This window comes from Syngnathus acus, chromosome 4 (assembly GCF_901709675.1).
Source record: "Syngnathus acus chromosome 4, fSynAcu1.2, whole genome shotgun sequence".
NCBI classification, from domain to species: domain Eukaryota; kingdom Metazoa; phylum Chordata; class Actinopteri; order Syngnathiformes; family Syngnathidae; genus Syngnathus; species Syngnathus acus.
In genome coordinates this window covers 4,541,646-4,568,935 of record NC_051090.1, presented here as the reverse complement: position 1 = coordinate 4,568,935, position 27,290 = coordinate 4,541,646, and the positions used below count along the sequence as shown (strand labels likewise).

Genomic DNA, 27,290 nt, shown 5'->3' with positions numbered 1-27,290 from the left:
TTGGTCATTTTCTGTTAAAGTTACAAGTATCTTTCTGTTTTTAAGAGTAATGGGAAAACAAATGGCTTTAATTTGATATTTCATTGTCTTTGTAGGGTTAGTTTTCTTGCATATATACGCACGCTAAAAAATCTTGAAGATAAAGTGCACCTTTAATCCTCCCAAAATATGTTTGTTGTTCTGAAACTACAACTTTTCTATTCATAAATGTTTAGTATGTTAAAGAAAAAGTGCAAACGATGCGTCAGTATGGCTTTTTAATTCATACATTTACATTGTGTCAACCACAGGCCATTTGGAAACAATTAGGATGGCACATGATGTAAAAAAAAATCAATTCAACTGTACTGACACACCCATTCCTCTGTGTGCTGTTATAATGCAGCATTCCTTCCCCCCTTAGTCCAGCCACATGATTCCCATCAATTAAATTAAGCGTCCGTGATGAACTTTGAGCAGGTTCACTTGGGTCCCAGCATGTCGCTGGGCTTGACCCAGCGGTCGAACTCCTCCTCAGTGAGGTAGCCGAGCTCCACGGCCACCTTCTTGAGCGTGGAACCCTTCTTGTGCGCCGTCTTGGCGATGGCGGCCGCCTTGTCGTAGCCAATGTGCGGGTTGAGCGCCGTCACCAGCATGAGCGACTCGTTCATCAGCTTGTCGATCCTCTCGACATTGGCCCGGATGCCCGACACGCAGTTGGCGCTGAAGGAGACGGCGGCGTCACCCAGCAGGCGCGCCGAGTTCAGCACGTTCTTGGCTATCATGGGCTTGAAGACGTTGAGCTCGAAGTGGCCGTTGCTGCCGCCCACTGTCACCGCCACGTGGTTGCCCATCACCTGGGCGGCCACCATGGTCATGGCCTCGCACTGCGTGGGGTTGACCTTGCCGGGCATGATGCTGCTGCCTGGCTCGTTCTCGGGGAGGATGAGCTCGCCCAGGCCTGAACGTGGGCCAGATCCCAGGAACCGCACATCGTTGGCGATCTTCATCATGCTCACTGCAACCGTGTTGAGGGCCCCGCTCAGCTCCACCAAGGCGTCATGGGCTGCCAGCGCCTCAAACTTGTTTGGCGCCGTCACAAAGGGTAGCCCGGTGAGGGTGGAGACGGTGGATGCCACCTTCTCGGCGAAGCCCACACGCGTGTTGAGGCCCGTTCCCACCGCCGTGCCGCCGGCCGCCAGTTCATACACCCGTGGCATGGCCGCTTTCACCCGTTGTATGCTGTACTTGACCTGCTGCACGTACCCGCTGAACTCCTGGCCCAGTGACAGCGGCACGGCGTCCTGTGTGTGAGTGCGACCGATCTTGATGATGTCCTTGAACTCCTCCGCCTGGGAAAGTTTAAAAAAAAGACAATTTCAGTACTCTTGTTGTTCTCGAGAGGCTCACTCATTGTTTTCGTAGTTTGTCAGCTGCTCTATGTAATTAATATTTTGGTAGCAAAATGCCATAGATGGGTGGCAAGGTGTGCACAGCAGAGGGAAATGCATGATAAATGCAGCAAATTAATGTTTATTTCTGTATATTGTGTGTATTTTATTATTGAATGCATATGTAGCATACTCTACTGCAGAGCAATGGTTGTCAAGACGCGGTACTGACGTCACTCTAGTGGTGTATTTATAAATGTTTATGTAAGCAAAAAAAACATTTATATACATGCCTTGGCTGTCAATGCGTCGTGCAAAGTTTGCAGTCCCGGGATGACAACTTGATGGACCTCCGTGGCTGCGGCGATGTGCATGGCCGTGGGAAAAGTGTCGTTGGAGCTTTGGCTCTTGTTGACATGGTCGTTGGGATGGACCGGATCTTTGGAGCCCAACTGTCCTCCCAGGATCTCGATGGCTCGGTTGCTGATCACCTCGTTGACGTTCATGTTGGTTTGGGTTCCGGAGCCGGTCTGCCACACCACCAGAGGGAAATGATCGTCCAACTTTCCAGCCGCCACCTCGTCCGCCGCCTGGCAAATGGCGTCCGCGATCTTGGGGTCCAGACCGTAGTCTTTATTGACCTGAGCCGCCGCTTTCTTCAGGATTCCGAAGGCATGGATGAGCGGCAACGGCATTCGCTCGGAAGGTCCCCCGATCTTGAAGTTCATGGTGGATCTGACAGTCTGGGCTCCGTAGTACTTGTCGGCCGGGACCTTGAGCTCACCGAACGTGTCCCGCTCGATCCTGAAGTCCGAGCTGGCCATTCTGCACGGGTTTATGAGGAGGATTTTACAGTCGGCGCGGACACTCGGCAAAGTCCGCAAGTTGCGCTGCAGCTGCTGGACACGTTGAAAAGAGCGAAACATGGCTGCGCATTAGAGGTGAAGACAGAGGAGGTCACTGTAGCGAAACTGCCTTTCGCACGGAGGGCTGTCATTGGGCGAATGGGAACGCGAGTCTTCGACAGCCTATCAAAAGTCAGAGGGGTTGCCGTTTCCGGCATTTGTGGCCAATCAAAAGATGAGCTTGGAAGCAAGTGGTAAAGCTGTTTATAATCCGGAGTGACTGTGTCCGGTTTAACGCGAAAACGAAACATCATTAGAACGTCACCAGTGTTTGGATATTTTAAAGGCCTTTTAAGATTTTTCGAAACAAAAACATAACTACTGGGTTGTGGTGATTCATTCCCAAAAAAGATAGCATTATTCAGGAGCTTCAGGCCGCACTGCAATAATTATTGACTTTTATTTCCGTATTTTATAAAAAGAAAAAAGAATACATTTTGTTCTGTGTTGTTAATATTCTTTGCGATCATTTCTTTTTCACAAATATATACCTTACTCGGACTACAATATATAAAACGTTTGTCCTCTCAGTTTATAAATTGTCTTTTTTCCAACACCTTCGATCATTTACAGGAAAGCTTTTATTCTGAAAGAGTAAGAAGAAGCCCCCAAGCGGAAGTCGTGGTTGTTATCTGCGCTAGTATGTTCTCGCGGTAACGCTTAGCGTCGTACACCATTAGCTTCCCTTAGCTAGCGCTGTCGTTTTTACAGCTTTTCGTGACGACCTGGCCCCCGCGTACCGAGAGAGACACGCCGGAGGCCGAGCGGCTTTTACTCCTACTTTTGAAACCAGGCCGCCGAAGGGAGTGGGAACATGCCGCACAACTTCCAGCCCGGAGACCTGGTCTTCGCTAAAATGAAGGGCTACCCCCATTGGCCAGCCAGGGTAAGCAAGCTAACAGCAGTGGCAGTAGGAAGAGGCTGAGGAGGAGGGGAGGCGAAAACATCCTTGCAACCGTGCAAGATGGACACACATGCAATATCACTATTATGTAGCTTTATATTTTCTAATTGGTCACTTTATGGGCATGCACGACAGGTAGAAGAGGCCCGGTGTGCATGCGATGATATCGGCCTCGTCTTCATACATTACGAGCGAAGCGAACGTTATTTTCTTTCGGACTGGCTTACAACGTACGTATCTTGCACAAACATCGCAACTTCTCAGCCCTAACTCCTCGTCACCTCAACGCCAAAATGATTGCCATCGTCTGAAGTGAACTAACCGAACATCTCGACACTGATATGATGTCGATATTAGGATGGTTAATGCTGCAGTTTTCTGTTTATTTCCAGATTGAGGATGTGGCTGATGGTGCTGTGAAGCCTCCACCTAATAAAATTCCAATTTTCTTCTTTGGAACTCATGAAACGTAAGTACACTACTGTTGGCTGAAAATACTAATGCTAGTAGATTGAGTACCAAAATTGCCACTGTCAGTTGTGAGAGTAACACTAATGACATTTCTGTGTGTTGGTTATCCATTATCATATCATATTTATTCCAGTTTTATTGACGGTTGTCTAATATAATTTGGGTTTGTATTTCTTACATTGTTGTTGTGCAGTGCATTTCTGGCAGCCAAGGACCTTTTTGCTTATGAAAAATACAACGATCGCTATGGAAAGCCCAACAAAAGGAAAGGCTTCAATGAAGGCTTATGGGAGATCCAGAACAATCCACATGCCTCCTACAGTGCTCCACCTGTGGTAAGTTGCCCCTTCAACCGTCTTTCATAGGTTCGATGACATTCACAAAGTTGTTGACTCGTGTGCTTTTTATTCCTTAGCCCGCCAGCTCATCAGACAGCGAGGGCAACGATGCCGGCGGAGGAAGCGACGAAGACGACGAGGAAGATGCTCCTGTGCCCAAGAAGGCAGAGTCGGCAAGCGAGGCAGAGTCTGAATCTGCAAGTGAAGATAGGGCAAGGGGACGAGGAGGAGGAGGGGTGAAAAGGAAGCCGCCGGCATCTAAGGTACACATCTGCAGAGTTGGTTTTTAAACCATTCTTCACTTTCAATCATTTATTTGCTAGTACGTCTCCTCCATCGTGTCGCTGTCTTCTCTTAGCGTGCGCCTCCCCCGAAAAAAACTCGCCACTCATCCAGCGAAAGAGACGTGGAAAGCGGATCACCATCAGAGTCAGAAGCCACCCCTTCGGAGTCGGAGTCTGGCAAGAACAGCGACCAGGTCATTAGACATAAATAAAACGACGACGACATCATGGCGTCATGCTCTTTTATGTTTTACAGGATTTTACTCTGGAGAAGAAAGCAGTTGGGAGAGGCGGAAAGAAAGCGGCAACAGCAGGCAGAGGGAAGAAAAAGGTTAACGATTTTTCCTTTTTATTTTTATCTGTCATAATACAGAAATGCAACATTTTACTATCTTCTGTATTAGCATTTCAGTTACTACAAGGATTTAAGAAAAAAAATAAATGAAACAATTCAATTCTACAATTAATCATAAACCCAGGGTCTAATTCAATCCCTCTCTCTTAGCCTTTGCAGAAAAATTCATCCAACTCAGATTCAGACTCGGAATCTGGATCTGAGAAGAAAGCGGCGGACAGCGACTCGGAGGACGCGAAGCCCCGACCGGCTATGTCCGGTTCCGAGTCTCAGTCCGGCTCCAAGTCTGAATCCGAATCCGACCCGCCTCCACGGAAGGCTCCAGCAGCGCGCAAAAGAGCTGCAGGCAAGTTTGATAGAGTCGCTGTTTTTTTCTTCTTTTTTCTTTTATACATAATTCGTGTGCTGTTCCTTCTCCACAGATAAACCTGCGCCAAAGCCTCGTGCACGGAAACCTAAAGCTCCGCCTCCAAAGCGAGCAGCATCGTCGTCATCAGACAGCGATAGGTCAGAAGGCTGTTTGTATCTTTCGAGTCATGTTTCGGCGCACACGCTCAACCGCTTTTTTCCCCCACAGTGACAGCGAGCCGGACCGTATCAGCGAGTGGAAGAAACGAGACGAGGAGCGGCGGAGGGAGCTGGAGGAGCGGCGGAAAAGAGAGGAGGCCGAGGAGCTTCGGCGGCTACGGGAGCGCGAAAAGGAGGAGGAGGAGAAGCGGAAAAGAGAGAAGGAGATGAAAAAGGTCAGCGACAGCAGCAGCTCGGATGAAGGCGTCGACGATCACCCGCTCAAGAGGTCCAAGAAACCCCCTCCGCCGCCGATCCCGGCGCCGTCTGACTCTGACTCGGCATCGCCCGCTGAGGTAACAGGAGCTATTCATCATGTAATGCAGTGTGTAACTACTAGAACACAATGTATAGTATGTAATCTTCGTATCTGTCAAAAAGATGAAGAAATCAGCCAGGAAGACGGACAACCAAAACAAAAGCCGACAAAAGAAGGAAGAGGAGCGAAGGGAGCGGGAGCGAAAGGAGAAGAGAGCCAAACGGTCCGAGGAGAAGTCCAGAGCCAGGTGAGCCCACATTTGACACGACAGCTCCTGCATTCTCTCCGCTAATCATAATCCACAAATAAATTCATGCGTTTTTCTCTCGTTTAGGTCCAAGGCCGAAAAACTGAAGCACAAATCGGAGAGGCCACCGCAAAAGAAAAAAGGTAAGGCCAGAACACGGTCAAGGCACTTTTCCCCAAGCTTTAGTTTAACACTGAAATTGGAAACGAATAGCAATGGTTGTTCTCCGCATCCCGTCAGAACCGTCACCAGAGGAACAACTTCAGAAACTCCACACGGACATCAAGTTTGCTCTCAAAGTGGACAACCCCGTAAGTGGCCACCCTGTAACATCTCGACAGTCACGATGTGAACATTTTCACTCAGTGTCAACTTAGCCATTTGCCCGTGCGATGACAATAAAATCGCCTGTGTACCGTGCAGGACATCGAGCGGTGTCTACAAGCCCTGGCAGAGCTGGAAGCTGTGCCTGTCACCAGTCAGATCCTCCACAAGAACGCAGACATCATCGCCACGCTTAAAAAGGTGCATCTCCTCCACTGACCTTTAAAAGTTCAAATCCAGCTGCCCTTCATTGATTATTGCTCAAGGTAGCGCCTATCATTAATAACTTGAGAAGTATGATTTCTGTATGCCCCCCCCTTGCAGATTCGGCGGTATAAGGCCAGCTCGGCCGTCATGGAGAAGGCCAGTGAGGTGTACAACAAGTTAAAACTTCGCTTTGTGGGCAAAGGAGAAACGGCAGCTAAAGTGAAATCGGACAAGGAAGGAGATGACGATGCGAAGGAGACGAAAGAAACAGGTTTAAAAAGAAGAAAAAAAAAACACAAGTGAGATTCAATTCGACACCATGAATAGTCGCCACCATCTTTGTTTCTCGACAGATTCGACTGCTGTGAACGGAGAGTCGCAAGAGAAAAAAGACAAAGGCGAAGAGGAAAAAACTGCCGAAAGCAACGATCACACTAACTCAAGTCCAATCAGGTTAGTGAAAAAGACTATTTTGTGGGGAGTAGACAATGTGGCCCATTGACTCACTGAAACAAAACTTAAAGAATTGCAATCCTGATTCCATTTAATTGTGCTTTCTACACAGGCGGAGCCCAACCAGCCCTCAGCAGACTGACGAATACACCCAAGAGAACAACAACAACAACATTTCTGCAGATATGGAGGTATCCCCTGCTGAAAGTTAAACAGAAGACGCCCTCCTAACAACAACCGCAGTGGACCAAGTGCTAAAGATGGAAGACGTACAAGGAGCCAACAACACTGCAACACAATCACCGACGCCTGCTATACGTCACTGTCCACGCTACAGACCTTTTCAACCATTAACACTCTGGGTAGATAAATTTGTCTGAGCGATTTGTCAGCGCAAAAAGGAATTATTACCGTTGTGATAGTTTGTGCTGCACGTCCTGTCTTTAAGTTGCAGAAATGTCTTCTCTTCCATGACTGGGTCCTTTTTTTTTTTTTCTTTTACCTTTGTCTGTCATACTGCACACGTCGGTTTAATACGTGCACTTGTGAACTCAATTTGGGCTGACGAAGGTATGATTGAAGAATTTTGAATCTTAACGAAATTTTCACTTAGCTGCCCGGCGGATTCTGTCGACTTTCTTCCGTATAAATCCTTTTTTAATAATATATATATATAAATGCTACAAAACATCACAAAGAGCACCTGTTTGTATTGGACATTTTGAAAGTGGTAAACTTGTTTTGTGTTTTGTTTTTCTTTTTATGTGTAAAGCAATGAAATGAGTTGACAGGTTCACTGACTTTTTATAGCTTTGTTTTCACACATTTGCTAAAAAAAAAACAATCTGTGGCATTACACACACGCATTGTTTCGCTGTAATGTATGCTTATGATAAATCTGCGTGATGTCGTCATAATTGCCCTCCAAAAAAGTGGAGATCTCATGTAGCTGCAGACTTAAATGAAATCCCTCAATAATAAACAGTACAAACGGCAGGTGGTGGGTGTGCTGTCAGCATTTCCATCCTTTCACTGTTTAATTTTTTTTTTTTGAAGGTTTTGCTCTTACATGCCATCAATCATTTGTGTATATTTGCATCTCACATAGAGTTAATGGAAGAGATGTCAAAATGTTCTTGTTTCATACGAATATAAAAAGATGACTGGAAAGAAAAAGGAAAGGTGTATATAAAAGTAAAATCAGCCATCTTGAATGGTTATTAATTTGTTAAATAATTCCAGTTAAATTATAAACATAAGTTTGCCTACATTGCGTGTGTGCGTGGACCTTTAATTCCCACATCTCGCCTAATACCCCAGTCAGCTGACTTGCGGACGCCATTTTGTCAGCCATTTCCTCCATTGAGCCACTGCCAGCCAGGCGTCTGTGCGCACGCAGCAGCCCGGGACGCTCCGTTTCTCTCCGGCCTTTCAGCAGCTTCTTTGGCCTCTTCACCCAGGGGCTCGCGGCACCAGCAGCAGCATCATCATCCCCCCCCGGGTGGATGAGACACCCTCTCCGGGCTCGGTCGACACCCACCAGTGACACCGCCGCCAAGCACCGAGCATGGCTTTGAAGATTGTCAAAGGGAGCATCGATCGGATGTTCGATAAAAACCTTCAGGATTTAGTACGTGGCATCAGGAACCACAAGGAAGATGAGGTAACTCAAATTAAACCCCGCGTTACACCTCCACGTCATCTCCCTCCCCTACGTAAATGACCGTTATGTTTGGCGACAGCTGAATTAACATGAATGCAACCTGGCTAAAATGCTAGCGTCACCGCTAACTGTCATATTAGCCGCTTAGCTCCCCTCTGTCCCCAAACAAGGACCTTGTGCTTCTAACAAAACATTTACCGCAAAAGAATATGACTTGTATGAATATTGAACTAGCCCCATGTTTTACTCTCAGGTCGTTTATTTTATTTTATTTTTTTAAACAAGCTTAATGACTGTAGCGGCTAATTGACAGTTAGCTAGAGGAAGGATGAGAATGGTGACTCAATCGGTCCAAATCATTCAGTAATCGGATACTGTTTTGTTTTTGTACAAATACAGACTAATTTTACCCTTTGCCGTTCGTAATTTGTAGAATGTCACACAAGAGACCTTTAAATATCTGACTGTGGACGGACAATTTACATTAGGAAGAGTCGCAGAACAACACCCAAAAATAGCTCCCAAAGTGGATATCGTTACTTTGTTGGTATTTTATCATTATTATTTTTTATATAATTTCAGCCATTTTTAGAAATGTGACTATATACAGGTTATTTATTAATTATCTACACTCTGCAACCTTGTGGAAGAGCATTTAATTGATTGCTTGTCACTATACATTGCTAGCATAAATAAATGTAACAAGTAAATAGTTGCTGGATCAGTTAAGTTGGATAATTGACTCTGGGACACTTTTGACAGTATGCTGGTTGGGAATCAATCAATCCCCTGTGTCACTTCAAATCCACGTCAGCTTACTGCATTTATTTTCCTATTGCTCGACCTTGTCAACTTTTGTGCCCTACAAACTCACATCCGAGGTTGTGTACACACATCCAGCTGCGGGTCAGGTGTGAAATTCTGAGTGGTTTAAGAATCTCACAGGTTTCCAGATCAGCGGGTCAAAAATGTTCGTGTTTGTCTGAAGAGAAGTGTCTATCTTTATCTTTGCTGTATTGTGTCTACTCACCAATGCTTGACGGTGCTATGCGGGTTGGGTGCTTGTCTTTTTTTTTTGTCAATGGTAACCCAACCTTGCAGGCCCAGATAAGGTGATGGTTGCCCAGCCAACAGGGAACAGATTGTTCAATTATTAATGTTTTGGTATAAGTGTGAATACAGTTCAAAGTTCCTCATATAGTAGCGGAACCTCCAAAGTCAACACAGTCCATTTCGGCATGCCGTCGTCACTCGTTTTATAATTAAAAAAAATCTTTGCAGTTGTCTCAAATGTGACTTGAACATCCACCGTTTCCATGTCAGCTATTTCACTTCTTTCAGTTGGTTCTGAATTAACCATTATGGAAGCCTGGCCTGCGTCTGCTGATGTCTGTGTGTGTTGTGTGTGTTTTGAAACCGCACACACTCCTTCCCCTGTCACTCTGCTGTCTCATGACTACACACACATGACCAGCAACCACTCTCACTCTCTTCGGAGCCTTTGCTATTGGTTGCTCTCGCTTGGGCTTCTCCTTCCCACTGTCGATGGAATGTTGTGCCTGTGGTATCACTTTTTAATTGTGAAGCTTACTAACGGCAACATGTTGACTATAAATTTTATGGAATAAATAAATTGTAAAAAACACTTCCTACAGTTCATTCGTATTTGCTATTCGAAAATCTTGATCAAGTGCAAAGAAATACTCAAATTTGATCTGATTGTCCGTATGTATAATTAAATGGAAAAAGCAGTTGTAGGCTGCTTTGCTATTGTTGTCCTGTCCCATATATCGTTCCGGCTAATCTGATCTGCTGCCTGCCCTTTCTTGTTTGCCCTCAGGCCAAGTACATCTCCACTTGCATCGACGAGATCAAGCAAGAGCTCAAGCAGGATAATATTGCCGTCAAAGCCAATGCCGTGTGCAAGCTCACCTACGTGAGTACGCTTGGATGACTTTAATCTATTTATTATGCACCATCACGACTGAATAATGAAGCTCTCTTCTTTGCCAAACAGCTTCAGATGCTCGGCTATGACGTCAGCTGGGCCGCCTTCAACATCGTCGAAGTCATGAGCTCCTCCAAGTTCACTTACAAGGTAAAGCGGCGGGTCATCTGTGGCGATAACCGCGGCTGTCCTGACGAGACGGCAAAATAACGTGACGGCTATTCTGCGCCCTCGCAGAGGATCGGCTACTTGGCGGCCTCGCAGTGCTTTCACGAGAGCACAGACGTCATCATGCTGACCACTAATCAGATCCGAAAGGTAAGCGGCTGCGCTGCTGAGGGTGAGGAATTAGCATACAGCATACACTTTATTAAAAAAAAAAAAAAGCAATGTAATGAGAAGCTTCCTGATAAACAGCATGTTTCTCGCCCACGCAGGATCTGAGCAGTCCCAACCAGTACGACACAGGCGTCGCCCTCACAGGCTTGTCCTGCTTCGTCACCCCCGACCTGGCTCGGGACCTGGCCAACGACATTATGACGCTGGTGAGCCGCAAAGCCACGTCATCAGTTGTCATCGCAATCGATCTTTTTGCCTTATTGAAATGAATGTGCTGTAGTTATTGCAATTAAACCAGGTACCCCGTAGTGGAAGTGTGACTTATTGTTTGTCATTCTTTCCTCTGCTCTAGATGTCTCACACTAAACCTTACATCCGGAAGAAAGCGGTGCTGATTATGTACAAGGTGTTTCTCAAGTACCCAGAGTCCCTCCGTCCTGCTTTCCCCAGGCTCAAAGAGAAACTTGAAGACCCAGATCCAGGTTAAAAAAAAAAAAATCATTACACTGTGTTAATCTTTTTGTACGAAGTCCATAACACTGATTAAAGGAGAGTAACCCTAATGGACGCTTGCCCTCCCCGCCCCCACTAGGTGTTCAGTCGGCCGCAGTCAACGTGATTTGTGAGCTGGCCCGCCGGAATCCCAAAAACTACCTGTCTTTGGCACCCCTCTTCTTCAAGCTCATGACCTCCTCCACCAACAATTGGGTTCTTATTAAGATTATTAAATTGGTGAGTCAACAGGACACAGACATTCACACACGTGTAATCCGCTGACTGCCATGAAACTCCAGTGACATAACAATTTAGGACGAATAGTTCATCTAGCATTTTATCATCTACTCATTATCTTATCATTACTGTTAGTAGAATTCTTTTTAGGAAAAATAAAACCACAATGTAAATATGTAAAATAGTTCATTTTCAATTAACTCCCTTTTAATTATCATTATAATCATATAACTATTTAGTAAAATGAATAAATGTGCATATAAAGTTGGAGTAAAATAATATTTTTCTGGGATTTTTTTGTGACATTTGCTCTATTTTTACAGTTTGGAGCTCTCACTCCTCTGGAGCCTCGCTTGGGAAAAAAGCTGATTGAACCTCTGACCAACCTAATTCACAGGTGAGATGAACAAAAATCCCTCAATTATGAAGTAGCTTCAAATGGTCACTCACACATTTATAATCTGTGCTCTTTTTTTTCCCAATTTGCAGTACATCTGCCATGTCTTTGCTGTACGAGTGTGTGAACACGGTTATTGCGGGTGAGTACTTAGAATAGTCCCGTGGTTTATGACAGTAGCAGCGTACAAGATGAACTCATTTGTGTAATACATGGAACAGGCTTTCCATTTAATTGATTTGCATTTCTGGCCTCAAAGTTTTTTTTATTTTGACTCTAATTTATTACGATTACAGCGCACACAAATTTGGGTTATACTGTCACCCTGTTAGTCTCCAAAAGTCTGATTGCCACTGTGTCCTGTTTTGCAGTGTTAATTTCTTTGTCGTCTGGGATGCCGAACCACAGTGCTAGTATCCAGGTACGCCGCGATCTCGTCGATTTTACACAGTGCATGTTGGTTTTTTTTCCTCAGTCACAACTCTTGTCAAGTACTCACATCTATCTATTCTCTTTCAGTTGGTTTTGTTTTGTTCATATTTACTTTGAAGGTGTCGCTACAAAATACCATTACGTCCCGATTTGGCCGTCACACTTTCTTTCTGTTTTCCAGCTCTGTGTCCAGAAACTGAGAATCCTGATTGAAGACTCTGACCAGAACTGTGAGCCCTCTGTCAATGCCTGCAGTGTGTCATTTTCTCATTGTCTGCGTGTTACTCACTGTTAAGCACAAGCCCCGCCCCCTTTTTAGAAGATTCCTCAGAGCCTCCACCCGAATCTTGATAACTCGAATTGCGGAACCTTTGTGCTTGTGGGCCTGTACCCCTTTCCTCACATTGAGGGTCCATTCGAGTTATCTGGATCGATTCCCTACGAATAGATAGTTGTCTAGAGTAGTTTGAAAATTGACTGTGTGGGCTGTACTGGTTGGTCCTCACTAAAAACGGAGTTGTCGTCAAAGTGTCCATGTTTACACCCCAAATTTGTGGATTCTTATTTCCTCAAATCAATAACATTTTATTCAAAAAAAAATCCATGAATTAGTGAGTCTGTTTAAACGCTAAAAACCACCGGGACCAAATAGTCAATCAGTCCAGCCCGTAACCTGTGGTGTGAATAGAGCAGATTCTGAACCTGTGCGTGAACGTCTTGTTATCTTGCCTGCTTTTCAATTACAGCTAAAAATGCGAAGCTAAAAACAAAATGAAGCCACATAGATAATTATTCTCATAAATATTTGAACTAAAACAATTTACAGCCCAAAATACTTTCCGAGCGTTCGCCGACTCATCCGGCCGCTCTGAGGCCACTGCAGCCAAAGTCACCACCACTCACTCATATTGATTAGAATGTGAGAGGCTTTTCTTTCCTCCGATAGCAACACAATTTTGCGACTCAGCAGGTTTCGCACGGCCAATGTTTTGTCCTGCGTGTACATGTTTGTGTGTCTTTCCCATTGTACTTTGTGTTTTAATGATCTTTTCCTTGGTAGTCATTTACATATAACTCACATGACTGAACATAGCTACAGTTAACTTTTTACCAGGGATGCAATTTGAGCATTTTAAAAAGTCAGGCATTGATAGTGGTAATTTTTTTTTTGAGTTTTTAGTTAGTCATCTGTCTGTAAGTATACTCAGCAAGTGCGTGTGTGAACTTGTTCCTCCAGTGAAGTATCTGGGCCTTTTGGCCATGTCCAAAATCCTGAAGACTCACCCTAAGTCAGTGCAGAGCCACAAGGACCTCATCCTGCAGTGTCTGGATGACAAGGACGAGTCCATCCGTCTCAGAGCTTTGGACCTACTTTATGGCATGGTATGTGATTTTTTTTTTTTTTATACTTAATTATTAATTCGCAATGCTCTGCCGCTGGGATAGAAAAATAAACAGACGTTACTTGTGCTGAATAAATTATGAAATGCGGAACAAATTAATTGAAGTACATTCAAACGTAGCGCTTAAGCTGTATTCCTCTGCAGGTCTCCAAAAAGAACTTAATGGAGATTGTGAAGAAGCTGATGCTACACGTGGACAAAGCAGAGGGAACCACTTACAGGGATGAACTGCTCACTAAGATCATTGACATCTGTAGCCAGAGCAACTACCAGTACATCACCAACTTTGAGTGGTCCGTTTTCCCTCCACGCAGTCGCCCACACATTCTATTTTTGTCATGATTTTCAGCTGTAGTTCTCCTCCCGTGCACACTTCACAGGTACATCAGCATCCTTGTAGAGCTGACGCGATTAGAGGGCACGAGGCACGGACACCTGATCGCCTCTCAGATGCTGGATGTGGCCATCCGGGTTAAGGCCATCCGGGTATTTGCCGTGGCCCAGATGGCCACCCTGCTGGACAATGCTCACCTCTTGACCGGGAACATGCAGAGAAATGGCATCTGTGAAGTTTTGTATGCGGCAGCTTGGATCTGTGGAGAGTTCTCAGAGTATGACACTTCCAACCCTTGTTTCTGTGAAATCATAACATTACTCTTGTAAAATATTCTTGATCGACCAATTCAGAATGCAAATAACTCGAGTCAATCCTCTTTAGACACCTGGAGAACCCGTTGCAGACGCTAGAAGCCATGCTGCGTCCCAAGGTGTCCACCTTGCCGGGCCACATCCAAGCCGTGTACGTGCAGAACGCCGCCAAGCTGTTCGCCACAGTGCTGCAGAGCCAAAAGGACAACACGGATGGCACAACAGTGCAAGAAACCAACCAGCTCATGATCGACCGCCTCCCGCTTTTTGTCCAGAGCGCCAACCTGGAGGTGCAGGAGAGGGTAAGATGAAATGGCTCTCAAATGGTGAGTTGTTCCCATGGCAACCTGATGATGACAATTCTGATCAAAATGTGGTTTTCGTTTTCCGGACTGCACTCGCCAGGCGTCTTGCATCCTGCAGCTGGTGAAATACATCCAGAAACTGCAGCAGAAGGAAGTCGAGGTAGCGGAGGAAGTGATTGCACTTTTTGCCGGAGAACTCAACCCTGTAGCCCCCAAGGCACAGAAGAAAGTGCCTGTCCCTGAGGGGTAGGCCAGATTCACATTTGAACTCGCCTGTTATAATAGCTGACTTTTTTTATTTTTTCATGTGGATGTGTTTAGTCTGGACCTGGATGCCTGGATCAACGAGCCTCCATCCGAGAGCGAGTCAGAGGACGAGCAGCCCAAGGCTATTTTTACAAAGGAGGAGCCCAAGCATTCCCGGCCCAGACACACAGAAGTGGACGAGAAGGAGCTGGCAAGGGTACGACGCCTCCGTTTTATAGCCCTTTTATAGCCCTTTTACCAGCATTGAATACAAATGTGTTTTCAAACAAAGTAGCTTTCCCATGTTGCTTGTTAAAATAACCAAATTGCATCTGGCTTTTTTTTTTTTTTTTTTTAACCTTCACAGAGAAGAGAAGCCAGGAAACAAGAGCAAGCCAACAACCCCTTTTACATCAAGGCCTCACCATCTTCTCAGAAGGTTTCAGTTTTTTTGTAGTCACTTTGTTGCTTCAAAATATCTGTAGCGGTTGGGTGTATGTCTACCAGGAGATGTGCCACGAGATTTTTTTTTTTCCTTTCCTCACAGGTGTACCAGGACGCATCAGGAGTGGAGCACATCCCAGTCGTTCAGATTGATCTGAGTGTGCCTCTGAAAGTACCAGGTGGGACTCCAGCGACCTTAATATGAGTATATCTTAGAATAACCTCTCCGCTTGAACTTGAGGATTAAACAAGTTCCTCCACCTCTTCCTCAGGCCTGCCTATGTCCGACCAGTACGTGAAGCTGGAGGAGGAGCGTCGGCAGAAGGAGCGAGCCGACAAGAAAAAGAAGGACAAGAAGAAAAAGAAAGAGAAGCGCAGTGGACGTGGGAAAAAACACGACTCGGGTCCGGAGAGCGAGGAGGACATCACGCCGGCGCACATGGTCGACATCGTCACCGAGGAGATGCCAGAGGTGACAATGTCGTTGTTTGATCTCACGCAGGGCGTGCTGATTTTGTTCCAATGGTGGCAAAGTCAGGCACAAAATCAAATTGTCTTGTTTTTATTTATTGATTTTTAATTTATTTTTTGCAGCCTATCAGAATGATTTAATTTAAAACACACAAGGGCTTTATCTACAACAAAAAAGCTAGATAGCTAAATGTTAATTTCGGACATCACAGCAAGTCATTTAGTAATATAAATTGTTTAGTTGTGGTAATATTGATGAACAGCAAATCATTAGCCAATTAAATACTCTTTGAAAACGAGAGAATTGACCTTGTATTGATTGATGTGCCTGCAGAATGCCTTACCCAGTGATGAGGATGACAAAGATCCTAATGACCCTCACAAAGCCCTGGATATCGACCTGGACAAGTGAGTCAACACCTTCTGTGGCCTTACTCAGAAAAATCTTAATCCAAAATCCATTTTAGTGTGTTTCGGGCTTCCTGGCCACACTGCCGATGTGCCGTGGCCTTACTGCCCCCTTTTTCCTCCTTTCACTGACTCTCACGGCTTTTTGCTTCCTCTCTTCTACGCATACACACACCCCCATCACTGCCCACTTTGTGCGGGCAGCTTGGTGGAAATGGCTGGGCGCAGGTGAGTAGCATCTCAGCCACGTGACCTGCCGCTTCGACTGCATCTTTTCCCCCCCTTTCGCTGTCTCGTTAACAAAGCTTTACTCACTGATTTTTAATGCTCAGCATTCTTTTGACCTGGTATGATATTCAGCGTGCCCTTCTCAAGCCTGGTAAAATCAGCATTATTCCCTGAGAGCTTCCCGCAGTTAAGAAAATTCTGCACATAAGATCACTTAGTGGATGCTGCTGACGTTCTCAGGCTTTGGTTCTGATTTAATTGCATCTAATATAAACTGCCTGATTGCTACTAAATATAGTCTTAACTCTGTTTGTCTTTTTATTAGTCGTACAAAACTAACAGAAGATGTGTTGTATGATGTTGTTCTATCCAGGCCACTTGCAGACAGTGAGAAGCTACCAGTCAGGTCTCACCGTCCGGCAGACGTTCTGAAAAGCCCGGACGGAAATACGGAAAGTACCTCGCAGGAGGTCAAGAGGAGCAGTAAAGAGAAGAAGGAGAAGAAGAAAGATAAACAGAGGGATAGGAAGGTAAGGTTGGCTTTGACTAAAAGTCACATTCTTTTCCAACGAGATAAATTCACACTACTCCTCAAGCATGACTTCACATTTTGAAATTGTTCCCTGGCAGAAGAGCAAAGAAGAGAAGAAGAAGAAAAAACACAAACATGAAGAAAAAGGAGTGGATCTTCTCGGGAATCCGTCGGATGAACCCGTCGTCCAATCAGAAACACCCGTTGAGGTGGTGGCTCCGCCCGCCTCCACAACTGCTGAGGTATGCCAATCCAAGTTGTGATTGTTTTGGAATTGAGGCTTCAAATCATTGTTTGATTAAAAAAAAAAAAGTTTATCATCTCGTGTTGATCAGTCGTAGTAACCTACAGAGTGCCTTTGCCCTGCCCCCTTTCACCTCCTCTGCCTCCCTCGCTCTTCTAGGTTTCAGATCTGGACTTCTGGCTTTCAAATGCTCCAGCGCCCTCTCACGCCCAGGTGGAGTCGCAACCCTCTTGCCTTTCCCCTCATGACTTCGTTGTACTCGTCTATCCTTCCTCATAACTCCACCTTATTTGACTTTTTATTTTTCCCTCTCTCATCAGCCACTCGCCGACTCGCTCTCTTTTTCTCAGGTGGCCCAACGCATTCCCTTTCTCATTTACCAGCCTTCCTTTTCGTGTGCATGAGCGACCGTACTGTACGTTGTAACGTTTCTCTTCTTGTTTCCTATATCCCGTTGAAGTTGTTCTTCACATTTTTGTGGATGTTTTTCATTGTTGTTTGGTGACGGCGATAAGAGCACGGATATCGTCTTGTAACGTTGAACAGGAATCTGGTTTGGATTCACTTAACAAAACTTGTCTGTCGATTTTCTAATGAGGAATTGACAACCTGTGCACATGTTCATGTAATTCCACTCTTGACTTCTGCTGTTTCTTGTTGGCTGGCTTTTCCCGGAGTAGTTTCGTCTCAAAACTCACTTTGGCTGATCCTTGTCTTTGCTCTGACTGACCTCACTAGAGAATTGGTAAACAGTGTAGGATGTGGTGTGGCTCTTGCTAATCGATGTTTTGTTTGTGTTTATAGGAAGCAGTAACAGTAGCAGCAGAAGCCGTTTCCCTGCCCGAGGCAGCTTCTGGCACGACGCCACACTCCGATCCCGACGAGAGCAAGGACGCCGAGACGGAGGAGTCGGTGAGTCACTACCTATGATGTCATAATGTCTTGGAGAGATAAAAAAAAGTCTGCCGCAGTGGCTGTTTATTCCACCTAATCTGTCCCGCTCGTGTCCTTCCAATGTTAAGAAGTCATCTAAGCACAAGAAGAAGAAGCAGAAAAAGGAGAAGGAGGAGAAGGACAAGAAAAAGAAGAAGAAGCACCATCACCATCACCACCACAGCGATGGAGGTGAAGAAGGGACTGTGCAAAACGGCAGCGTGGACGAGGAAGAACCTCTACCGGTAACTGAGACGAGAGCTCATCATTGTTATTTTTTTTTTTTATATTTTACAAAAAATATTATTTATACTTTTTTTTTTTTCCCAGCCCATGTCCAACTACTGCCTCCTCGCAGAGAACGCTTATATCAAGATGGTGAGTAATCAGGAACCCAAATACTGTTGATTGTGGGTTAAACGTTGTGCAACATCTCAAATTAAATGAGTGATCAATATCCACATTTTATGAGACGTCAGCTCACTAAAATAAGTCTCACTGTCCAATCTCCCTCTCTTTTAAGATGATGGAAGATGCCGATCAGGTACTCGCAAAGTTCTGTGACGGGCAGAACCTTATTACAACTTCTGTCCTAGATGTGTTTCTTTGTGTTTATGTCCTGCATCGATTGGCCGTCCCCGTGCCACAGAGCTGCTTCCTTTTTTCAAAATCTTTGTCCTTGCTGCCTTTTTCTCGCTTTTGTGGAAAGAGCCGTGTGTGGTTGATGCTGTGTGCAACAAAATATATTGTTTAATGTGCAACTTTTCTCACGTGTTGAATTTGCCTTTCTCCTCAGGTGTACGACATCCAGGGGAACCTGCAAGATGGCAGCCAGGTGGTGGTGTCGGTCATCTTTGAGAACAAATGCGATAGCTTCCTGAAATCCATGGAGTTCAACGTGCTGGACTCCCTGAACTCCAAGCTGCAGAGGCCGGAGGGGGCGGGGGCGCACGACGGCCTCACCGTCCCCTTTCAGCTCCCTCCTGGTCAGTTGCTCCAGTGCCAGGAATTTCCTGCTTGTAATGCAATCTGTGGGCTTCTATTGAATCAGCAAATACCAAAACTTTTTGAATGAGTTTCAATTAAAGATGTTCTACAGAAGCTAACCAACTGCTCCCTTATATCGCAGGGGTGTCCAATGAAGCGCGCTTTGTGTTCACCGTGCAGAGCATCGTCATGCCACAGAAACTGAAGGGAACGCTCACTTTCATTGTCAAGGTTAGAAAATAAGCACAATATTGCAAACTCATTTGAGCACCTTGAATGGGAAATTCATGATGTTATTTATTTCCCTGGATCAGAATGAAGACTCCTCAACTCATGAGAAACTGGACTTCAAACTGCACTTTACTTGCTCCTCCTACCTAATCACCACTCCATGCTACAGGTGAGGACACATAACCTGCAATAATTTCTGTCATTTGCCAAAAATCTGCCAAACAACTTATAAATTATGCTGAAATTAAGTCTTGTTTGGATGTCGCCAATGTAAATACAATAGAAAGTAAAACTAACCCTTATTGTTTTGTGGTTGTTTCGTTGGCTAGCGACGCATTTGCAAAGTTGTTGGAATCCGGCGACCTGAAGGGCAGCTCTGTCAAACTGGAAGGCATCAACATGCCCTTCCACCACCTTCTGGCCAGGATCTGCTTCTATCACCACTTCTCTGGTACACTTAAAACACAATCCATTTCATTTTACGTTAAAAAAAAAAAAGTTAGCTTTTTACGACAGTAACGATTTTTTGTTTTCAACCAGTCGTGGAGAGGGTGGACTCCTGTGCCTCCATGTATAGCAGGTCAATCCAGGGTCACCATGTGTGTTTGCTCGTCAAAACTGTAAGTGGATCAAACGTTCGTATTTTCTGAAGTGTTGACAAGTGACGCTTTGACTCTCCCTCTCCGGCAGTCCGACCAAACGGTGTCCATCGACGCCAAATGTGACGAACCGGCGCTGCTCGGGAACGTGCTGGATGAGATCAAACAGACCTTCTCTCAGTGCTGATTGTACCCAGGGTAGCCCAATTTCCGCCCTCCTCACTAAAACACAACATCACCACCTTAAAAACACTTCTGCCGTCGCCCTATTTATTTATCTATCTATCCGCCCTCTTCCTCGCCTTTGCTCTTCTCTTCGCTTAGTCTTGAGCACAACTCACTTGATGTCGTTTTACAGACTCGCAGTGTTTTCGCTCCGTCTCCTCCTGCAAGGCACTTTTCAATTTCCTCTCTCCTGAGCTCTTGGATTTCCCTCCTCCTGGACTTCCTCTTCCCCCTGTGTGGCGTAATGTTGACAACTGGACTTTTGCTGTTGATGGGTGAATTGCGTTTTTACTGTTTTTGAACTGTTTTGTCATTGATGTGTATTATTTTTTTTTGTCTGAACGCCTGTTTGCGCCTTCTATTTGTGTGTGTGTGTGCGTGAACATCTGACTGCTGTTTCAGCCTTGAACTAAGTGACACTCTTTCAAATGAAAAAAAGAGGGACTCGTTCTCACTACCTGGTCTCTTCTGACCCCGAGGCCTGCAGTAGATCAGACACCGAAGCGAATTGCGCTACTCACAAAAAGTTCAGGATATCCAAATTTCAGATAACATTTCTGGATTAAGTGAACTTAATTTGACTCTTTGTGAGTAGCGTAAAAGGCACAACTAGCAGACTTGGGATGTCTGATTCCTTCTGCCCTGCCTGCTTTTCCCCAACGGACCAAAATGGAGAGACACTTGAAGGTTGAGCACCACTAGTCAATACCAATCAGACCCACAAATTTGTTGCGTTGCGGTTAAAATAAATTACCGACATATAAATGCCTCCTTTTTTCCCATGAGAAAAATAAAAACTATAACCGTCTCACTTTATAGTTGCAATTTTTCACGCACAGACATTACTTAACTATGGAGCCCATTTGAACTCTGTTGCTAACTAAAAGAGCAGCACACTGAACTCTCAGCTGGTCTTTACTTTACGGAGGTTTTTTGCAATAGGCATTTTTTTGTCTGTGCCTTTTGAAGGACATTTCTTTCAGGTGTTACAGATTTGCACATTTGTGTAATTAATATGTGGCAATTAAAGAGGTTGGCTGCTGAAACTATTCACCAATTGCTAACCAAATTAGCAGCACCCACTGAAGCACGATAACGGTCTCGCATGGATTAGTTTCACTACGGGTCACTAAGTTGTCTCCCAACCCACTTGCATTTGTCCATAATATATATCTATAATCAGATAGTTTGATAGTGACCATCTGCAAATGTAAATGACGTGGCCACAAATTTCTTTGACTAGTAGTAGTTAAACTGTAAATAAACCAGGAACTATGATTCCCCCAAATGGTTATATATTTTCAAACTCTTTATCCATTAGCATATGTATGTGCACTTGTAGCAAAATGCTCCATAACAACCCAGGCTAAACTAACTTCCACCGCTAACAACCCATGCTAACATCAGTATTAGGCACCGCTGCCTCTAACCTCAGTCGCTTTTCCTTTTGCATTAAGCGCTTTCACCTTAAATCACCAAAGTAGCACGCTCAAGACTAACCGGTCATTCCCATTTGTTTGTTTTGTCAGCCATAACGTGAAAATGTTCCCTCACAAGTCTGACTACATGTGTGGTCAGCTGTAAATTGCAGGAATGTCCATAGAAAGTAATAAATGTTTACCTGTTCCCGACAATGACTTATTTGTGGAGTTTCTCTCCCTTATTGATTGTCACATTTTTCTGATCATTCTATTATTGCATACAATATTGCATGATTTAGGAATGTACACTTTTTTTATTCACCTTTTCTTCCATGGATGTTTTCACCTGAATTTTCATTCCATTTTGTCCTTTTTTTTTTTTTAATGACGGACCACAATGGTTTTTGTTTTTATGCATTCAGTTTCTTGGGGGGGGGGGAGATCAGTATAGTTGAATGATTTAAATTATTAAAACGCAGATGATGGGGAGGAAGGCGTTGAATAGAAATTAGGATGGTGAGGGCATTGAGAGCTCTCAGTTAAGAACCATATTATTTCTTCCTCGGTTTGGCCGCAGTTCTTTATGTTTTTGCCCGTGACATTGAAAGTATACTCGCCACACCACATATTTCCAAAGCTTGTTTCTCCAGCTGTATAATGTCATACATTTCAAAAAAGGGGATGTGAATGATCTTCATTCCCTGTAAAAATTCCCCTACTTAAGAGAAAATAAAAATTATAAGATGCTACAGTCTCTTTGTTTGTCTAAGCACCTCAGAATTTTAAAAAGCAATTTTTTAAAATATAGATGTCAAATTTATAATCACCCTTTTTTACATTTTAGGCAAACGTGTTGAATGAGTTCGACGGGTAGAAGTAGAGTAAGTTTTGACATTTTACTAATAAAAAGATGGTATTTTACGCGTTTTACATAGCGTTACGAGTCGCCCTTCGTTTGGGTAGAAAGCCGTGACGCGTGTGTTAAACAAAGGCTCACGCCAAATACACTTGCGCACTTTACAGCTCAATAGTCACGTGTATGAACTGGTATTATATTTAGTATTGTTTTCCAACTGGATCCTCCCATATAGCTTTTACTTCGAAAACGCAAGCGGAAGTGTGTGTGACTGTATTTAGAAAGAAAAAAAAAGAATAAAAAAAAATAAAAAGGTGTCGGTGGCTTGTAGTGTGACGCTCACTGGGTCTTGTTCATCAAAACCCAAGACGGCTTTCCTCCTAAAAGCCGCCCCGGTTCTTCCTCTCCTCATAAAAACGAAGAAACCATTCTCTTGTCCAGGAGTCTATTTGTTACTTTTTGTTTTGGTACTCTGCTTGTTTTGTCGTTCGCCGGGTCGGCTTCACACGACTTGTCCAAGTTTGTTTGGAATATGGCTCAGCATGGAAGTCCTGTAGCCAGTTCCCAGAAAGCACTCATGCTGGAGATGAAAAGTCTCCAGGACGAGCCGGTGGAGGGCTTCAAAATCACTCTGGTCAACGAATCGGACATGTACAACTGGGAAGTGGCGATATTCGGTCCACCGAACACGCACTACGAAGGCGGTTATTTTAAGGTGAGTAGCTAACTTCAGCTAGCACTACAGCTACTATTGTTCTTTTGCCAGCTTTTAAATGCACTTTTTCTTTTCTTTACCGATTTTCATGACTGTCAACATGTAAATAACGTCTCTGACGATGTCAAAGGTTCCTTTAGGTGCGACCTAAGTTGGTTCTGTGGCCGCGTATCAGGGGTGCAACTATCTGCTGACAAATAAAGGGCGCCCCCCCCCCCCATTTTTTCCTTCTGTTTGTCCAAAATATATTTTTTCAATAATTATAAGGTAATATCAATCAATGCTTTATTTTTGTTACATTGTTTCACGATACAATATTTCTTAGCGATGCACAAAAAAAAAAAGTAAATGTTTTTTTCAGGATGTCAAAGGTCTGTCAGGCAAAGGCAGAAGTTAGATGGAGGCGGCTGTAAATGTATCTCATTTGCAATGAAAACACTGCCACAGATTTCATACACAGCACATACAACGTGAGCATCTTGCGAATGGCGTCAGGTCACCGTAACCTCGGATCAGTTTTTCAAAAAGCTGCTTGGCGAATGCTTCGTGGGCTGCAGCTGTTTGTCATTGTGATTGACCAAGCGGTCTCATTTCCTCGTCTACGTGGGGGATAACACACCAGTCAAATCACTTTTCATCTTCTCAAATCTTCAGCAGTCAATTTTTGTCTTTTATTCTCCAAATATTTTCTGTGATCTTGTTCATTTCTGTCTAATTTTGCTCTAACAGGCCCTGCTCAAGTTCCCGGTGGACTACCCGTACTCTCCACCTTCTTTCCGCTTCCTCACCAAAATGTGGCATCCTAACATTTATGAGGTAGCTTTGTCAATTTTGGGTCACGTCAATCCATCGGAATCGTATATAAACGTTTGACCTCTTCCCTCGGTTAGAACGGAGAAGTCTGCATTTCCATCCTGCACCCGCCGGTGGACGACCCCCATAGTGGCGAGCTACCGTCAGAGCGGTGGAACCCTACGCAGAATGTCAGGTGAGATGACAAAATCCAAAAGTCATTTTTTTTGTGGGTGTCCAGAATGGATTAATATTTCTTTTATCAGGAAGGGCGAATCGTGGTCAAATTTCCACCTCATCCTTGGCTTGTGATTTCTGTCATGTTTAGGACCATCTTGCTCAGCGTCATCTCCCTTCTCAATGAACCCAACACCTTCTCCCCGGCCAACGTCGATGCCTCCGTCATGTACCGCAGGTGGAGGGAGAGCAAGGGTGAGGACCAGGAGTACATTGAAATCATCAGGTACCTCATAAAAAAAAAAAAAAAAAAATAGCCAGAACAATGACATGCGCATCTACAAAACAAGAAAATGTTTTACAAACACTATTTCATATAATTGCATATTTATGATGGCACCTCTGCACACTCTTGACTCTTGATGGTGTGATGTCATTTCCTGTTAGTTGTAAATGATACTGTACGTATTAGTGAATTGAAGAAAATCCTGAATTGAATCAAGATCGCAATATCGGTCAAAAAAATGGCACAAATCGCTCAGCCCCGCCTCTGTCTTTCTTTCCCCCTTGCCTGGACAGGAAGCAGGTGCAAGCCACCAAAAGCGAAGCGGACCTCGACGGCGTCAAAGTTCCCGTCACGCTGGAGGAGTACTGCATCCGCACCAAAGTGCCGGCCACCGACGACGGCTCCAACCTGCTGTACGACAACGACGACTTCGATGACTACGAAGACGGCCAATGCGACAACTACAGGGACATTTGCATGGACGACGACGACAACTCGGACAACGAGTACTACTACATTTAACCCGGCGCTCGCCAACGTTGCTTTCTTTTGTTTTTGTTTGTTGGTGATGCGTCAATGGAGTTCAAGTCGTTTTAGCTTCTTTTTAACACCCCCCCCACCCCAATACGAGGTCCGATGGGATTGAGCCAACTGTGCAATTGAAGCAAAATAGCTTCCTCCTCTCTTGCACAAAATGGAGGATGCCGTTTGAGCCCTGTTTGGATGTCACTCCCTTTTCAGCATTCACTGTTTTTCTTGGTTTGACTGTTACCTGTTTTTTGTGTCACTGCCAATTGAGCCCACTGTTTGAGCACAGGCACCAGAGATCCACTACAAGAGCTCAAGCAAATATTTGATGAACATGTCAAGAGGTATTTCATGTGTTAATGGATGTAACCTAAACAAGCTGCAATTATATTCAAGATTTAAAAAAAAAAAAAAAAAAACCTCAGGAAAAAAAAGAAACGTGCCACTGGCTCAACTTTGACTTCCTGGACTGTTTACGATGTACCTTGATTGCATGTGGATATATTCAATGATCACTTGATTTTATTTTTTTCTTAGTTTGTATATTTTAAAAAAATTAATAAAAAATATTAGATATATTTTTTTTCCCTTAGTTTGTATATTTAAAAAAAAAAAGAGAATTGTTTGAAAGAGTTGTAAGGAGCTGTAAGCAGGAAGGTAAGATTTTTTTTGCGTAATGGTGGTATAATCAGCCATTAAGTGATCCACTCCGTCACTCACTTTTTTCTTACGTGTAGGTCATGTACTTGTCCAGGATCGGATGCTTCCTGCACGCTGCTGTGTTGACTCCTTGATGCACTTAGGCATCACACTGAAAGGTGACATTTTGCAACACACTTTGAAAAAGTTGCTTTGTCTGGTGGGCAAACATTCAAAGACTTTAAAGTCTGTCGTCCAACTTTATTTATTTTTTTAGATTGTTAATGTGGTGTGAGGAGTGATTACTCTGCAGGATGAAGCTGATGATTGAGACCAAAGACGATTTCCTCACATGACAAGGTGTGTGACCACATCCTACCGCTAGGGTGCAGCATCAGATCATCTGATCTTGTCTGCGTTGGAATGACAGGTGTGTTGTGCAATCGCCTCCATTGGCAGGTAAGGTTCATGCTGTTTTTTCCCTGTATATACTTAGCTGATAATGCGCACATTTTATTTTTAATTTTTACCTACATGTTTCGACAATGTTAAAACTTTAGGACACACTATCTGTTGAAACCCTGCCGGATTATAAACCTTTTAATCATTTAATATAGCAGCGCCCGCGGTCCATTCAACTCTATCTTGAACAACTGATTGTTTTCAAACTTGCATATGGGTACAAAAAAGGTTTGTAATTGCCTACAAATGCCACAAGATGACGGAAAGAAACTTTAATACACAAGACTATGTAGGCCTGACACAATGAAGCTTCTCCCCTGACTTCAAAATAGTTGCGTGGCCACAAGATGGCGCCAAAGCAAGACTTTTATATTAGACATGGCTTTTGAGCACATAACTAGCCAATATTGTTTTTTTGTTTAAGTGGACAGGTTCACTGTACTACTTGATGGAAATCTGTCAAGGGAAATAGAAAGGAAGTGGCTGAGACTAGATGAAAGTAAAAGGCTGTATGGAAAGTACAGTCGGAGGTAAAGTGTTTTGCCGTGAAATGATTGACATGTCGCGGTATCCATTTTTAGCCTGGGTACGTCATATGGCCGCTCTTGTTCATTTCCGCCTCAACCCGGCTTACACCCAGCCTGCTGCTTGTGCTCATGTTGCCGTGGCGACGTCTACATACCAGACATTTATGTCCGACCTTCTTTTCTGTCTTCTGTTGCTGTCCTTCGACCCAGATGACCCGGTTTGAGGCTCTCCTTATATAGAGTCACACTGTATAAGTCACACTTTTACGACTTTTCTGTTCCGTAACCCATTTTACGCATTAATGAATAAAAGAAGCTTGAACAAGTTTGGGCATTAGTACAGTAAAGGAAATGATGTGTCATTGGACCAGGTGATGCAGCATGTGGCTCGCTGGTGGAGGCCCGAGACCTTTACGCAAGTGTGGTCACTGCTTGTACAATGAACTGGCCTTTTGTAATTCCACAGGTGAGGCCGTACAAAACATTCCCTGCCAGTGCGGCGTCCATGTCAGGAGGTTTTTAAACCAGCGCACATCTAAGTGTTGCCATAGCAAAGTCTCCAGGGAAACAGCACCATAAATGCAGGGATGGACATGCTAAATAAGAGAAGCTGGAGAGTGGAGGACGGGGAGGAGAAATAGAAGGGGGGGAGAAAAGTTGTTCAAATTGAAAGACAGCAGGTGCATCTACGCTTATTCCAATGATACGCTCACAAAACGCTTGATATGATCTCCTACCATTCAATATGAGAGCAGATGTTGTGAAATATTTATTTCGCAACGTGTTTG

General features: G+C 44.3%; 4 protein-coding genes across 10 annotated transcripts; 3 read left to right on the top strand and 1 right to left on the bottom strand.

Annotated features, from left to right (window-relative positions):
• Positions 1–240: 240 nt before the first annotated feature.
• Positions 241–2,380, bottom strand: fh (fumarate hydratase). Its single transcript, XM_037250494.1, has 2 exons — positions 1,664–2,380; positions 241–1,331 (listed from the first exon to the last, which is right to left on the bottom strand). The coding sequence occupies exons 1-2, from the start codon at positions 2,294–2,296 to the stop codon at positions 462–464; spliced, it is 1,503 nt and encodes a 500-aa protein (XP_037106389.1). The 5' UTR covers positions 2,297–2,380; the 3' UTR covers positions 241–461.
• Positions 2,381–2,899: 519 nt separating this feature from the next.
• Positions 2,900–7,708, top strand: hdgfl2 (HDGF like 2). The gene is made up of 16 exons (XM_037250493.1): positions 2,900–3,161; positions 3,572–3,648; positions 3,844–3,985; positions 4,066–4,251; positions 4,347–4,466; positions 4,529–4,603; positions 4,778–4,973; positions 5,050–5,134; positions 5,205–5,490; positions 5,576–5,700; positions 5,788–5,843; positions 5,941–6,011; positions 6,124–6,225; positions 6,349–6,502; positions 6,585–6,684; positions 6,797–7,708. The coding sequence occupies exons 1-16, from the start codon at positions 3,090–3,092 to the stop codon at positions 6,894–6,896; spliced, it is 1,947 nt and encodes a 648-aa protein (XP_037106388.1). The 5' UTR covers positions 2,900–3,089; the 3' UTR covers positions 6,897–7,708.
• A 322-nt stretch (positions 7,709–8,030) lies between these two features.
• Positions 8,031–22,267, top strand: ap3d1 (adaptor related protein complex 3 subunit delta 1). 7 transcript variants are annotated; one of them, XM_037250486.1, is made up of 35 exons: positions 8,031–8,347; positions 10,188–10,283; positions 10,365–10,445; positions 10,533–10,613; positions 10,733–10,840; positions 10,987–11,116; positions 11,227–11,366; positions 11,690–11,763; positions 11,856–11,905; positions 12,135–12,184; positions 12,377–12,425; positions 13,433–13,578; positions 13,743–13,891; positions 13,979–14,209; positions 14,317–14,548; positions 14,652–14,797; positions 14,873–15,014; positions 15,165–15,236; positions 15,345–15,420; positions 15,514–15,713; positions 16,047–16,120; positions 16,325–16,348; positions 16,722–16,878; positions 16,979–17,122; positions 17,284–17,337; positions 17,929–18,036; positions 18,150–18,302; positions 18,388–18,435; positions 18,581–18,601; positions 18,854–19,043; positions 19,187–19,275; positions 19,359–19,444; positions 19,605–19,726; positions 19,816–19,895; positions 19,966–22,267. In XM_037250486.1, the coding sequence occupies exons 1-35, from the start codon at positions 8,252–8,254 to the stop codon at positions 20,059–20,061; spliced, it is 3,795 nt and encodes a 1,264-aa protein (XP_037106381.1). In that variant the 5' UTR covers positions 8,031–8,251; the 3' UTR covers positions 20,062–22,267. The 7 variants fall into 7 exon arrangements, with proteins under 7 accessions (XP_037106381.1, XP_037106380.1, XP_037106383.1 ...); XM_037250485.1 differs by having other exon boundaries at positions 18,147–18,302; XM_037250488.1 differs by lacking the exon at positions 16,325–16,348 and having other exon boundaries at positions 18,147–18,302.
• Positions 22,268–22,667: 400 nt separating this feature from the next.
• LOC119122224 (ubiquitin-conjugating enzyme E2 R2-like) lies at positions 22,668–25,313 on the top strand. Its single transcript, XM_037250495.1, has 5 exons — positions 22,668–23,091; positions 23,821–23,907; positions 23,982–24,079; positions 24,212–24,346; positions 24,640–25,313. The coding sequence occupies exons 1-5, from the start codon at positions 22,909–22,911 to the stop codon at positions 24,866–24,868; spliced, it is 732 nt and encodes a 243-aa protein (XP_037106390.1). The 5' UTR covers positions 22,668–22,908; the 3' UTR covers positions 24,869–25,313.
• Positions 25,314–27,290: the final 1,977 nt, after the last annotated feature.

What these genes read in the sequence shown, in the direction of transcription:
- ap3d1 (XM_037250485.1), top strand. Translation starts at nt 8,252, where the DNA reads ATGGCTTTGAAGATTGTCAAAGGGAGCATCGATCGGATGTTCGATAAA. An exon ending in CCACTAATCAGATCCGAAAG is followed by an intron (nt 10,614 to 10,732) that starts GTAAGCGGCTGC and finishes TCGCCCACGCAG; the next exon opens with GATCTGAGCAGTCCCAACCA. An exon ending in TACATCACCAACTTTGAGTG is followed by an intron (nt 13,892 to 13,978) that starts GTCCGTTTTCCC and finishes CACACTTCACAG; the next exon opens with GTACATCAGCATCCTTGTAG.
- hdgfl2 (XM_037250493.1), top strand. Translation starts at nt 3,090, where the DNA reads ATGCCGCACAACTTCCAGCCCGGAGACCTGGTCTTCGCTAAAATGAAG. An exon ending in GGAAGCCGCCGGCATCTAAG is followed by an intron (nt 4,252 to 4,346) that starts GTACACATCTGC and finishes GTCTTCTCTTAG; the next exon opens with CGTGCGCCTCCCCCGAAAAA. An exon ending in CTCTCAAAGTGGACAACCCC is followed by an intron (nt 6,012 to 6,123) that starts GTAAGTGGCCAC and finishes TGTACCGTGCAG; the next exon opens with GACATCGAGCGGTGTCTACA.
- LOC119122224 (XM_037250495.1), top strand. Translation starts at nt 22,909, where the DNA reads ATGGCTCAGCATGGAAGTCCTGTAGCCAGTTCCCAGAAAGCACTCATG. An exon ending in AACCCTACGCAGAATGTCAG is followed by an intron (nt 24,080 to 24,211) that starts GTGAGATGACAA and finishes TGTCATGTTTAG; the next exon opens with GACCATCTTGCTCAGCGTCA. An exon ending in GAGTACATTGAAATCATCAG is followed by an intron (nt 24,347 to 24,639) that starts GTACCTCATAAA and finishes TTGCCTGGACAG; the next exon opens with GAAGCAGGTGCAAGCCACCA.
- fh (XM_037250494.1), bottom strand. Translation starts at nt 2,296, where the DNA reads ATGTTTCGCTCTTTTCAACGTGTCCAGCAGCTGCAGCGCAACTTGCGG. An exon ending in ACGACGCATTGACAGCCAAG is followed by an intron (nt 1,332 to 1,663) that starts GCATGTATATAA and finishes AAACTTTCCCAG; the next exon opens with GCGGAGGAGTTCAAGGACAT.